We start from the raw sequence: 15296 nt of genomic DNA on the forward strand, positions 1-15296 counted from the left end.
GATGGAAAGAGACAGAAAGGCAGCGCACCTCTATTCAACACCACCATAGACATTAGCATATCTCACAGAGTGTAACCAAACGACCTAGCCACCTGTAGCTGCTGTAGCCTGACTGACTCTCAATATAGTGCAAAAACATTTCACTGCCACCCCACTCTGTGTGTGTGTGTGTGTGTGTGTGTGTGTGTGTGTGTGTGTGTGTGTGTGTGTGTGTGTGTGTGTGTGTGTGTGTGTGAGCGAGAGAGAGAGAGCAGGGAGAGTAGAAAAGTCTCGACACATTGGGCTTTCCTTCTCTCTCACTTCTTACTCTCCCTCTCCTATCTCTCCTGCTTTCTCTCCCTCTCCCTCTCGCTCTCCCTCTACCTCTATAACTCTCCTTCTTTATCTGTCTCTCTCTCTCCACAGCACACAAACACACACACACTTGGGCACACTTAGTGCTACTCTCTCTCTCTCTGCCTCAGGGAGTGTCTACCAGAGAGGGTGATGAGGGGGGAGAATCTCATCCCCCTTCAGGACCTCCCCCTGGTCTCTGATTGGTTGAGGTAGCATTGTGTGAGGCATGTGATAAGCTGAGCCAGAGCTGTGTGGGGCCAGTGGGAGGGAGAGTGTTCTGGGAGTCTGCTAGGGGACCTGACAGAATACAGGGAGAAACTATCCCACTAGCTGATATACTGTAGCTGCTCCACACACACTGCTAGACACAGACAGAGAGAGAAGGAGAGAGGTGGAGGCAGAGACAGAGGAAGAGACAGCTGTGGAGTGAGATAGAGAGAACTGCAGGAAGAGAGTAAGAGAGAGATAGAGAGATATAGAATTTGACAGACAGAGAATTAGACAGAGGGAAAGGAGGCACACACAGCACTCACCCTCCACTGACCCCTCGTCTTACCCTCGACTCACCCTTATCTCCCCACTTACAACAACCTGAGGCAGAGACACACAGCTCTACCAGCGCAGAGATGAGATGACTGGACACACACTAACACACACATTTTCTCTCTGTTGAAAGAAGACCAGAATACACACTTTCTTTTTGTTTTCTGTCTCAGCTCCTGCTCTCGTTCTTGGCCAGGAAAAAAGGATTACAGTTTATTTCTTCAGCACAGTCTTTATTCTCCAAAAGCCCCGAGTCACGTTGGACAATTTGGATACGTTCCTCTTTCCTTTCTCCCTCCAAGAGCACAGAGCAACATGGCACAGGGACAAAAGAACCACAGCAACAGCAGGCAACAGCGGGCACAACTACTCACTAACCCCTTCTCCACCATGGCACTGTCCCTTTCCATGTCCTTCTTCCTCCTCCTCCTCTTCCTCACCTCCCCTGCCTCGACCGCCGACGAATACGACTACTACAGCTGGCAATCAGACAACTTCCACAACGGTCGTTTCTACACAAAGCAGCCGCAGTGTGTGGACATCCCCGCCGATTTACGCCTCTGTCACAACGTGGGCTACAAGAAGATGCGCCTCCCCAACCTGCTGGACCACGAGACCATGCCGGAGGTCAAACAGCAGGCGGGTAGCTGGGTGCCGCTCCTCGCCAAGCGGTGCCACGCAGATACACAGGTGTTCCTGTGTTCCCTTTTCGCCCCGGTGTGTCTGGACAGGCCCATCTACCCGTGTCGCTCGCTGTGCGAGGCCGTGAGGGATAGCTGTGCCCCAGTTATGGAAACCTACGGGTTCCCTTGGCCAGAGATGTTGACCTGTGATAAGTTTCCTATTGATAATGATCTGTGTATCCCCATGCAGTTTTCTGGGAACCAGGCCACCCCGGCTCCAGGTAAGATCACACACACACTTATTCACAACCTTATTTTTTCTTGCATGTTTAGAGACTGTATGCTGACTTGTGTAAAAGATTGCCCCTAAATTACATGGTAATTGTCCCTTCCCTATAGTAATAACTTGTTTAGTTGACTGTTTGTCAGGTTGAATGTTGCTTGTGCCTCCACACATCACACTGGCTCTAGATGGGAGAGAGCCCAAGCCCTAATGCAGGTTAACTCTTACTCCTGCTTCAGAGCTTTGAACAGAAGATATGGTAGAACAAGATTTACGTTTCATTTTAAGTAATGGAAGGAATAATCTTTTGATAGGAAAGAACAAACCACTGAAACAATTTTGATAGTTATAGATACAAATATACACATTTAAGTCAATGTAACTGCTATAAGATATACTGTAGCTAGGGAAGGAAGTATAGTGATGTTCCAGATTAGATATAAGAATGAATTATATTCCATTAGGTCAGCTAATATGCAAGTCAGTGTTTCTTCTACTGTATGTGAAAGCTGGAAATAATAGATAGACACAATGAAATGTCCATGTGTTCAATATAACTTCTACTATAAAACAGAGTGACATTAAAGAAAGACCAAGGGGACGTTTTCATGTCAAATATTGCAACGATTTATTGTTATTGCAATGGCAGAGATTAAAATAAAAGTTATTGTAGACAAGGGAAAGATTTTCAGTTCGTGTATCAGACTACAGTAGAACTGCTAGTGTGTGTAAAAAATAAAATGAAGAACAAGTTGACAGTTTCAGACTGATCTCAGTGACAGCAGCTTTTCAGATAAACCCTTATACCAGGCACAGTCTAAGGCTATTCCTGAATCTCTGAAAACACTTTCAGAGATTCTGCCTTCAGCATGCTTTTAACTCTCGGAGTAGGTTTATTCTGGGTCAGGGAAACCGACCCTAAACTTAAATGTGCTTCCAAACAAATTCTCAGTTAAAACAAAAAAAGAAGAAAATATCAAAATCAGATGCTGATTGAAACCATGTTTGTCTTTTAATATTTTAACTGATTTTAGTTACATTCTTGAACATTTCTTGAACATTATCAGTGACTGGGCTGATCAGGGAGCTATTCTATAAGAAAATCTTAATAAAATCACAAAACAAACTATGTAACATACCCGTAGAATTCATGCAAAGTAGGGATTAACTATTCTTCACAATGATATAACATGAAATATAAGATGTTACATTTACATGCAGTAAGTGATGAATAGATTATCATCATTCATAATGTTAATGTCAACATGGTCTCGTTAGTATATGTAAAAATAGTGATATTTAACCATTTGAGACATATTTTACTGACAGTGACATATTAGTTATATTTTTGCTAATGTAACACAGAAAATGGCATTAAATCTCATATGTTATGAGTGATGTGCTGACAACAGACAGTGAGTCTAGTGAGAAACTAGCCAGGAGTAGTTTAAGCACAGAGAGACAGGGAGCGTGGAGGGCTCTCTGGCTACGACTCGAGTGCAGGACAGAGAAATACACACTTTTCCCAAATCAACTACTGTATGACCCCTGATGTGTGAGTTTGTATGTGTGTGAAACTTAGAGTGAGTGTGTGTGTGTGTGTGCACAGCAACTAGCTAGAGAAAAAGAGAAAGATAGAGGAGAAAGAAGAGAGGAAAGAGAAAGACTGTGAGTGAGAGAGAGAGAGAGAGAGAGAGAGAGAGAGAGAGAGAGAGAGAGAGAGAGAGAGACTGTGTGTGAGAGAGTCAATGTGAGTCTAGAGTCTATAGAATGTGAAGGGGACACTCTCCTCTGTGTCTCTGTTGTCCAAGCCTGCTCTGTCTTTTGTCTGGTCGGCCACTTAGACAGCCAATTAACTAGCCAACTAATTACTGAGGGCGAATTAGTCTACAGAGAGAAAAGGAGAGACGGAGGGAGGGGGGCAGTTAGAGAGGGAGAAGGGGGTGTAAGAGAGAGAATGAGGGAGAAAAGGAGAGAGAAAAAGAGGGAGGTGAGAGAGTGATGGAAAGAAGGAGAGAACGAGTGGGCTTTAGAGAGAGAATGAAAAAGGGGAAAGAGAGTTTAGTGAGAGAGGGGAGGTTGTGAGGGAAGTAAAGTGAAAGAAAAAAGTAAAGAAAAGAGAGTGGTTCCCTTCCAGTTTCAATGAGGAAGGGAAAGAGAATGTTTCATTCATTAATTCCTTCATTTATGTTTTGTTTTGTACTTTGCTACCCAGGTTGGTCAATTTAGAACCAGGGCCCAGATTCACAAAACAAAGAAGAAGAAGTTCATAAGATAGTTCTTAAGTGCAATTCCTCAACAATATCTTAAGATTTGACTAGATATCTAGCTAGCAATGGCAATCATGCTAGCATATTTCTTACTGAGATTACTGTTGTAAAACATGTTCTTGGGTTTAAAATAGTCAACACTGAAACTTTCAGCTGAAGTTTGTGAGTGAATTAAACATCTTTGCTTTCATGAGATTTGTTTTATCACTGCCCTGAGTTTAAGACAAGGGTTTATCTATCTTGAAATTAAGAACATTTCCAATAACTTTATTTTCAAGAATCAAATTTCTTCTTTACTTTTTGCTTAAGGATAAACATAAGAACATTTTTGAGGAATAGCAATATTGCTTATCTTTCTTCATAAGTCTATAGTTAAGGAGAAAATGGCAGTTAATAAGAAATGTCTTCTTAAGAAGGTTTTGTGAATCTGGGCCCAAGTTTTCACCTACAGTGCACCATCTCAGGCAATATGAATAGAATCGGTCTATGTAATACTAGAATCCTTCTGGTTCTATGCTTCAGACTGAACAATCTATTTAAAAGAGTACAAAGACAAGAAACTGGCTTAATAGAGTCAGACAAACTTGGCCGAGAAGGACAATGTAAAGTGTGGATAGGGGAAGGATGAAAGAGACATATGGCCGACTTAATCTAGGAAAACATGTGTCAGTTTTAATCAGTCTGAACTCTGAATGATAACATAAGTCTGCAAACCTTTCATGTTTCATCAGGAAATATGAAGTGTTCAGGGAAAACTCATCCAGCAAGTGTCTACGAACACACACACACACACACACACACACACACACACACACACACACACACACACACACACACACACACACACACACACACACACACACTCAAACACACACACACACACACACACACACACACACACTCAAACACACACACACACACACACGTGCGGTGTGAAAGGAAGGCATTTGATAGCATTGGAAGACAGAGATTCATAGAAGCTTTTTCATTGAGCTCATGCAGAGGAGAGAAGTATGTCCCAAATAGCACCCTATTCCATATGTAGTGCACTGATTTTGAAAAGAACATGCACGATATGGAGAATAGGGTGCCATTTTGGATGCAGATCATATTCCATTATGAAAATATATGTTGTGTTTTTATAGGACTAGAATCAACTATGTGACATATTCACTTCCCAGAGCCATAACTCACTCTTTTACATGGTCCTTGGAAAGTAGACGGCATGAATTGTACCTGAACTTTATCTTTTTATATGGAAAACCACATGTTTATCTATTCAAATGATAATATATAGGTTATTTCAGAGTGTACATTTAATTTCAATGACTTGTTCATGGTCAAATAGTTACAATACAGTTGCAAAGTCCAAGCACACAATGTGATATTACAACATATGCTGCTTTTGAAATACCCAAATATTGGTACAAATAAAATAAACGCTTTATATAAATATTTTACTCTGTTATGTTCGGATTAATGCATTTTTTAAAACACTGATCACAAGGTCAGTGTCATAAAAAAAACTACGATTTCAAGAACAAAATGCATTTTTGACTTTTTTCTGGAAACCTGGTTACAGCTTTTGATTGAATATGGCTCCCGGTTTGTGTCTCCATCCTGTTAGAGTGGAGCATTTGAGATTTACGCTTGGCAAATGTGTCGCCGTCTTTGTGTGTGTGTGTGTGTGTGTGTGTGTGTGTGTGTGTGTGTGAGTCTTTGTGTGTGTGTGTCTGTGTCTTTGTTTGTGTGTGTGTGTGTGTGTGCGCGCGTGCGTGCGAGCGAGCGTGTGTGTGCATGTGCCTGCGTGTGTGTGTGTGTGTGTGTGTGTGTGTGCGCGTGCGTGCGTGTGTGTGTATGTGCCTGTGTGTGTGTGTGTGTGTGCGTGCGTGCGTGCGTGTGTGTATGTGCCTGCGTGTGTGTGTGTGTGTGTGTGTGTGTGTGTGTGTGTTCCTGCGTGCGTGTGTGCGTGTGTGTGTGTGTGTGTGTGTGTTCAAACAGATTGAACCCTTATCAGTTCTAGCCTGGCGGGTTAGAGGCTGCTGACATGCTGTTAAGATCCAGAGCTTCTCTGATGTACCGGCTCCATGTCCTGAGAGCCTCTTAGTCTGATACTACACCTAACCCTGCAACGTTTCAGACACACCATAATAATCCTTCTAACACACAACTGCTACGAAACTCCTCTAAAGACGCAATCTACACTGAAAGAACATACAGTATAAACGCAACATGTAAAGTGTTGGTCCCATGTTTCATGAGCTGAAACCAAATATTCCAGAAATGTCGTATAAGCACAAAAAGCTTATTTCTCGCAAATATTGTGCACAAATTAGTTTACATCCCTGTTAGTGAGCATTTCTCCTTTGACAAGTTAATCCATCCACCTTACTGACAGGTGTGGCATGTCAAGAAGCTGATTAAACAGCATGATCATTACACAAGTGCACCTCGTGCTGGGAGCTATAAGAGGCCGCTCTAAAATGTGCAGTTTTGTCAAACAACACAATGCCACATATGTCTCAAGTTTAGAGGAAATATGCATTTGGCATGCTGACTGCAGGAATGTCCACCAGAGCTGTTTCCAGAGAATTAGATGTTCCTTTCTCTAACATAAGCCACCTCCAACATTGTTTTAGAGAATTTAGCATTACGTCCAACCGGCCTCACAACTGTAGACCACGTATTTGGCATGTGTGGGTGTGTGGTTTGCCGATGTCAACGTTGTGAACAGAGTGCCCCATGGTGGTCGGTGGGGTTATGGTATTGTCAGGAATAAGCTACGGAAAATGGAAAAAAATTGCATTTTTATCGAGGGCCATTTGAATGCCGAGATCCTGAGGCCCAATGTCATACCATTCATCCGCCTCCATCACCTTATGTTTCTGCATGATAATGCACGGCCCCATGTCTCAAGGATCTGTACACAATTCCTGGAAGCTGAAAATGTCACAGTTCTTTCATGGCCTGCATACTCACCAGACATGTCACCTATTGAGCATGTTTGGGATGCTCTGGATAGACATATGCCAATATCTAGCAACTTCGCACAGCCATTGAAGAGGAGTAGGGAAACATTCCACTTGCCACAATCAAAAGCCTGATCAACTCTATGCGAAGGAGATGTGTTGTGCTGCATGAGGCAAATGGTGGTCACACCAGATACTGACTGGTTTTCTGATCCACGCCCCTACCTTTTTTTAAGGTATCTGTGACCAACAACTGCATACAGTATCTGTATTCCCAGTCATGTGAAATTCATAGATTTGGGCCTAATGAATTTATTTCAATTGACTGATTTCTTTATATGAACTGTAAAACTCAGTAAAATCTTTGAAATGTTTGCCCAACGGTGAAGTCACAATTTTTCCAACATGGTAGAGTACCAGCTTAGAGGTATCTCATACATACACTACTTAGTCTGGTCTAGGGATGCCCCCGATAGTATCTGGAGAACTGAGGGGGAACTTCAGAATTGTAAAATCTAAGCACATAAACAGGTGGCCTTAATGGAACAAATTAAAGCACATTATTTATATTTTTAGGTAGTGATTATTTGTTCAACTTTTTTCTCATAGCCTCTGTTCCTCTACTCAGAGCTCTAAAATCACTTCAAAGTGTAATGAATGGTTGGTCTTTAGAAACCTCTAGATCATTCTTCCCTGTATCGTCTTTCTGACTTTTTATCACTCAGAGGGATCTCTCCTGTCTGTCTGCAAGAACCAGATACCAGCTATTCTGCAATTGCATGATATAGCACAGCTACACACACACACACACACACACACACACACAAACACACACGCACGCACGCACGCATGCATGTTCATTCACACATACATGTGCACGTTCATTCAAAGTGACACGCACATACAAACACACACGTACACACACATACACACACGTACACACACATACACAAGAGAAAAGGGAAGAGTGAGGAAAGACAGAGAGAGAGCGACAGAGAGAGACAGGAAAGATAGATAGAGAGAGGAAAGAGAGAGCAAGAGAAAGAGGGAAAGGGAACACAGTTAGGGAGCTGGTGTAGAAACTAGCACAACAGAGTTAGATTCACTTTCCACCTCTCGCTTCAGAGAGAGAGAGAGTGCAAGAGAGATAGAGAGAGAGGAGCACTACCAATGTCCAACTGTGTGTCTGTGTGCTTGTGGTGTTTGTGTGCTATTTGTGTGCACATGTCCATGTACGTGTGTGTGTGTGTGTGTTTGGGCACTGGGTGTGCGATTACATGAAACTGACACCTAGAGATAGCAAGGCAAGACAAACAAGCAGCGGTACCTGGCAGGACCATGGGTTTTGGGGTTGTTATAGGAGAGAGCGGAACAGGGAGGCTGGAGTGTATGAAAGCATAACAAGCAGAAGAGGATTGGACTGACAGTGCAAGTGTGCATGTGTAGGGTGTTACTCAGTGTTGGTGCAGAGCTTCTGCAGGATTTGATAACCACTTTGTGGGACGTACTCAGCTCACTCGAGAAATGGGATGAGGGGGTCTAGAGGGTAGAGAGAGAGAGAGCGAGAGAGAGAGAGATGAGGTGAGGTGAAAAGGAGGTGTAGGAGAGAGAGAGAGAGAAAGAGAAAGAGAGGTAGAGAGAGAAGAGAGAGATGAGAGGGAGGTCTGGGAAGCCCTGTCATCCTAACCTTAAAAATCCAGGGTGATGCCTAAACTTAACCTTAAACACTTTGAATAACTTAGAAATTTGATGTTTGAGAAACATGAATGAACATCTAACTCTGACGCGAGGCTGTGAGAGCTGGTAGGCTAGGACACTTGTTTTTATTATTTTCTGTTTTAACTCATCCCTAACCTTAACCCTTACCTTAGCCAGTCGAAACTAATGACTAAACGTATTATTATTATTTATTTTAACCCTTTTTCTCCCCAATTTCGTAATTTCCAATTGTCCTATCACTGAAACTGCCCTATGTACTCGGGAGAGGCGTCCTCCGAAACACGACCCTGCCAAGCCGCACTGCTTCTTGACACAATGTGTCGGAGGAAACACTGTCCAGCTGGCGACCTAGGTCAGCTTCCAGGCGCCTGGACCGCCACAAGGAGTCGCAAAAGCGCGGTGGGATAAGGAAATCCCGTCCGGCCAAAACCTCACCTAACCCGGACGACACTGGGCCAATTGTACGCCGCCTTATGGGTCTCCCGATCACGGCTGGCTGTGACACAGCCTGTAATCAAACCAGCTTCTATAGTGACGCTTCAAGCACTGTGATGCAGTGCCTTAGACCGCTATCCCACTCGAGAGGCCCAATGCCTAAACTTAACCGTCAAGTTTTTCCTGTTTTAACCCTAACCCTGTCCCAACCCTTAAACCTTGACTTAGCCAGTCGGAATTAATGCCTAAACTTAACTGTCAAGTTTTTCCTGTTTTAACCCTATCCCCAACCTTAACATTTACCTTAACCAGTCAAAATTTGATGTTTATCCCCCCCAAACGTTGGATACTGAAGTGAGACAGTGACATCTTGTTGGTCACTGAGTGTGTGATGACTGGCCTGCTGTCTACTGTCAGATTGAATAACACTGATCCTAAACAGAGTGTGCAGTATCACACACACACACACGAACCCATGCATACACACATGCTACCGCACAAACACGCACGCACACACACACACACACATGTAAACACACATGCATACACACGCACACACACACATAGACACACACTCATAGACACACACTCATATTTGCACACACACTCACACACTCCCATGTATCAGAGGGGCTTTTATGAATAAACTATGCACAGGTCACAATCTCACGGCTCATTTGGGCTGTTTAACTTACGAGCAGAGACACTTCTGACATAAAACGCTGCTGTGGCGGGGATGAAATACACACACACACACATGAAATACAGCATGTGATTTATGTCAGTGAGGCTAACATCTGGTTAAATGCACCATGCTCACAGACAGAGAAGAGTTTAAACATCGCCCCGCAGGCCGACCCCTGGGACCACTAAAATACAGCACGCTTCTCGCATCTGTAGGAATCCTATACCCACAGTGTGTATGTGTGTGTGTGAGTGTGTGTCCTCTACAGAACAGAAATAATATTCTCCAAAGGCATGGCCAGTGTTCCGTGTACAGAGCGTTGGATCAGATGTTCCCTTTTAACATCAGCCCAGCAGTATGACTAGTGGTCATTGTGCTATTGGTGACCTGAAAGTTTTAGACTGGTCCCAGATCAGTCCTGCCAACTCCTATGGTCACTGGTCATACAGCAACGTTAGGACCTATACAACACAAATTGATCTGAGAACTGGCTATGACAGTGCTGACTCTCTGTCAATGTTTAGAACATACACTGACCACTTTAACGAAATTATTAGAGGCTAGTGTATTTACATGACCCCTGTCCAGTTTGTACTGTCATGTGCAGATACTTATGCATTCAAACATGTACTCATAGAACTAAATAAAGAGAGAGAGGGAGGAGAGGGAAAGTAAGAGGGAGTGAGAGAGAGCCCATTCATTATCAGGCCAGCCCGTTCACCTCCAAAGGTCAGAAGTCAAAGGTTGGAGGTTATCACCTGGTCCTAACTAGCCGTCTGGCCTGATAATGAGAGGGGTCAGAGTTCAACATGCCTCACTGCACTGGGTCGCATCGAGGTGAACTTTTTAGTCACACAGTGTGTGTGTGTGTGTGTGTGTGTGTGTGTGTGTGTGTGTGTGTGTGTGTGTGTGTGTGTGTGTGTGTGTGTGTGTGTGTGTGTGTGTGTGTGCGTGCCCTTGTCTTATTGTCAGCAACACACAATTAAAGCCTTGACCCCCTCTGTGTAGCAGGCCTCACTGTGTTAATGCATGGGAACCTTCACGGTGGAATGACAGTCTCTCTCTCTCTCTCTCTCTCTCTATCTCTCTCTGACACACACACACACACACACACACACACACACACACACACACACACACACACACACACACACACACACACACACATACACACAAACGCACATACACACAAACAGCCTCTCTCTCCTCCCCCCATCTCTCTCTCCCTCTCTGCTCTGCCTGTTTTGAACGATTCACTTGGAGGCTGTTGCATCTTATTCATCCCATAGAGTAATAGATTGTAATTTCTCTGGGGTTGTGGTGTGTTGGCTGGCTGCCCAGTTGTCTCAGTGCCAGGGTTTGTGTCAGGAGAATACATTCCTTCTATACAGCACAACCAACGCTCTGTCCTGTTTATTCATTAACAGGGGAAATCAATTAGACTGGGCTGGCTGCAGTCAGTGAATAGGTCCCAAATGGCACCCTAATCGCTATATAGTGTGCTACTTTTGACCAGGGCCCATACTATATTGTCTTGTGATGTAAGTGAATTGAATAAGTTCCTTTTAATTAGATATTCCCATAGCAATCATGAATTTAAAGAAATTTGACTTGTGATTTTTTCCCTTGTCCAAATACACTCTGTTATTATGCATTTAAATTAACAATCAGGTAATATAGAGTGCCTTTGGGAAAGTATTCAGACCCCTTGACTTTTTCCACATTTTGTTAAAATACAGCCTTATTCTAAAATGTATTAAATAAATGTTTTCTCTCCTAAATCTACACACCCTATAATGACAAAGCTAAACAGGTTTTTAGACATTCTTGCAATTTTTATATAAGTATTCAGACCCTTTGCTATGAGATATAAAATTGATCTCAGGTACATCCTGTTTCCATTGATCATCCTTGAGAGGTTTCTACAACTTGATTGGAGTCCACCTGTGGTACATTAAATTGATTGGACATGATTTGGAAAGGTCCCACAGTTGACAGTGCATGTCATAGCAAAAACCAAGCCATGAGTTGGAAGAAATTGTACGTAGATCTCCTAGACAAGATTGTGTCGAGGCACAGATCTGGGTAAGAGTACCAAAAAATGTCTGCAGCATTGAAGGTCCCAAAGAACACAGGGGCCTCTATCATTCTTAAATGGAAGAAGTTTGGAACCACCAAGACTCTTCCTAGAGCTGTCTGTCCAGCCAAACTGAGCAATTTTGGGGAGAAGGGCCTTGGTCAGGGAGGTGGCGAGCTCTAGAGTTCCTCTGTGGAGATGGAAGAACCTTCCAGAAGGACAACTGTCTTTGCAGCATTCCATCAATCAGGCTTTTATGGTAGAGTGGCCAGACGGAAGCCACTCCTCAGTAAAAGGCACATGACAGCCTGCTTGGAGTTTGCCAAAAGGCACCTAAAGACTCTCAGACCATGAGAAACATGATTCCCTGGTGTGATGAAATCAAGATTGAACTCTTTGGCCTGAATGCCAGGCGTCACATCTAGAGGACACCTGGCACCATCCCCACGGTGGTGGCAGCATCATGCTGTGGGGATGTTTTTCAGCTCGCAAAGCCGTCGGAGGTACCACAAATAAAACCGTCACTCTCTCATGGGAATTCCACTAACGGTCCGTATGTAGACAAACATAGCTGTTGCTCATGTCGGTATTTGTGCTGATGCGCAAAAGCCACGACAGGGAGACATAGTGGAGTGATAACGCACGTGCAAGCAGTTGTTCCCGACACCACTTGGGTACACTGCAGCATCCACTGAGAGGCTCTTGCTACCAAGGGAATGCCTGACAGCTTGAAAGACGATTTGGACACTACAGTGAAACTGGTTAACTTTGTTATAGCAAGGCCCCTGAACTCTCATGTATTTTCTGCACTATGCAATGATATGGGCAGCGACCATGTAATGCTTTTACAACATACAGAAGTGCGCTAGTTATCAAGGGACAAAGAATTGACACGTTTTTTAAAATTGAGAGACGAGCTTAAAGTTTTCTTTACTGACCATTATTTTCACTTGTCTGACCGCTTGCCTGATGACGAGTTTCTCACACGACTGGCCTAATCAAGCTTACAGACAATGTCAAATGTGATATAGTCGAAGCACCTGAGTGAGTTGAGTGCACAATTACGCAGGTACTTCCCCAAAACAAATGACACAAACAACTGGATTTGTTATCTCTTTCATTCCCTGCCTCCAGTCCACTTACCGATATCTGAACAAGTGAGCATCATCGGAATTGCAAAAAGTGGTTCTGTGAAAATTGAGTTTAATCAGAAGCCACTGCCAGATTTCCATGGCAAATCGTGCTGTTAAGACACTGATGCCCTTTGCAACCACATACCTTTGTGAGAGTGGATTCTCAGCCTTCACTAGTATGAAAACTAAACACAGGCACAGACTGTATGTGGAAAATTATTTTTGACTGAGACTCACTCCAATACAACCCAACATTGCTGAGTTATGTGCATCCTTCAAGCACACCCTTCTCATTAACCTGTGGTGAGTTATTCACAATGTTTGATGAACAAATAAGGTTTTATATTTAAGAAGGTTAAATAAAGAGCAAAATTATTGATTATTATTGTATTATTATTTGTGTCCTGGTCCAATAAGAACTCTTTGTGACTTCTGACGAGCCGGGTTGTGACAGAAACTCACACTCATTCTTATATTTAATAAATGTATCGTACTGTGTGTGTGTGTGGTAGGCTTACAATGATGACAAAAACAACATTTGAGAGTGCGCTGACCCTGGTGCTAGAGGGGGTATGCAGCTGGAGGTTGAATGTTGAAGGGGTACGGGACTATAAAAAGTTTGGGAACCACTGATGTAGATGAAGCAGAGAAGACAGGTTAAAGAACAATTTTTAAGCTTTGACACAATTGAGACATTGATTGGGTGTGTGCCATGGGCAAGACAAAATATTTAAGTGCCTTTGAACGGGGTATGGTAGTAGGTGCCAAGCGTACCGGTTTGAGTGTGTCAAGAACTCCAACGCTGCTGGGTTTTTCATGCTCAACAGTTTCCTCTGTGCATCAAGAATGGTCCAACACCCAAAGGAAATCCAGCCAACTTGACACAACTGTGGGAAGCTTTGGAGTCAACTTGGGCCAGCATCCCTGCTTTCAACATCTTATAAAGTCTATGTCTGACGAATTGAGGGTGTTCTGAGGGCAAAAGTGGGTGCAACTCAATATTAGGTAGGTGTTCCTAATGTTTTGTACACTCAGTGTATGTTACAGTGGTAAACATACTATTATTGGCAACCACATCCTTACCCCCGCTGTCTCCCCTCTTGCTCTCTTTCTCTCTTCCCTAAACGTTTGTGTGTGGATCAATTAACTAATTTCGGTCTCTATAGGAAATGGCATAAGACAACTGCATAGACATTCTTAATAAAACCATGTGATTTAACACACCCATGTGCACACAAACACACACACACACACACACACACACACACACACACACACAGTTAGTTAAACTGAGACGAGAGGCCTAATTTTAGTAATTTTAGTAATTTGCTTTGCTTTTCCCTTGATTTTCCACTGTAGCCTATCAGACTACATTTGTGTGTTTCATGTTTGGGACATACTGTATGACTGGTTCTCTGCTTCTGCACACAAAATCACTGTTCATTAAACTTAGCTGTTACTGTAGCCATTTACCTCTTACACACAGACACACACACACGCACACAAACATGAACACAGACACAGATGCACGCATGCACACACACAATCCAAGCCCCAACACACACACACAGTAATGAGAAAAACACACATACGAACACACATGCCACGCCTCAACACCAAAATATACAACTTCTCAAATTAAAACATTTTCTCCAGAGTAATTGCAGTGAAAACATCACTCAAGATCCTGCGCTATATATTCCCTCTTCGGCAAATAACTTCTGACAGGCTGCTTCTAAACAAGTGCTTCAGTCTAGACTAGGGCATAAAACAGCACAGGCTGATCTATATATAGTGCATTCAGAAAGTATTCAGAACCCTTGACTTTTTCCACATTTTATTACGTTACACCTTATTCTAAAATGTATTAAATTGTTTTATTTCCCTCGTCAATCTACACACCATAATACCATATAATGACAAAGCAAAAACAGGTTACATAAGTATTCAGACTCAGAACTTTGTTGAAGCACCTTTGGGTAACGATTACAGCCTTTGAGTCTTCTTGGGTATGACTCTACAAGCATGGCACACCTGTATTTGGGGAGTTTCACCCATTCTTCTCTGCAGATCCTCTCACGCTCTTTCAGGTAAGATGGGGAGCGTTGATGCACGGGTTCAAGTCCGGGCTCTGGCTGGGCCACTCAAGGACATCCGAAGCCACTCCTGCATTGTCTTGGCTGTGTGCTTAGGATCGTTGTCCCGTTGGAAGGTGAACCTTCA

General features: G+C 43.2%; 1 protein-coding gene across 1 annotated transcript in view; it reads left to right on the forward strand.

Moving 5' to 3' along the window:
* The first annotated feature begins 578 nt into the window (after positions 1–578).
* sfrp5 (secreted frizzled-related protein 5) overlaps positions 579–15296 on the forward strand; it is a 39349-nt gene continuing 24631 nt past the window's right edge. The window contains exon 1 of the mRNA XM_021580873.2: positions 579–1783. Coding sequence (XP_021436548.1) covers positions 1195–1783 — 589 coding nt within the window. The 5' untranslated portion in view covers positions 579–1194. The remainder of the gene's footprint in view (positions 1784–15296) is intronic.

The sequence above is a fragment of the Oncorhynchus mykiss genome, chromosome 23 (assembly GCF_013265735.2).
Source record: "Oncorhynchus mykiss isolate Arlee chromosome 23, USDA_OmykA_1.1, whole genome shotgun sequence".
Taxonomy (NCBI): Eukaryota; Metazoa; Chordata; class Actinopteri; order Salmoniformes; family Salmonidae; genus Oncorhynchus; species Oncorhynchus mykiss.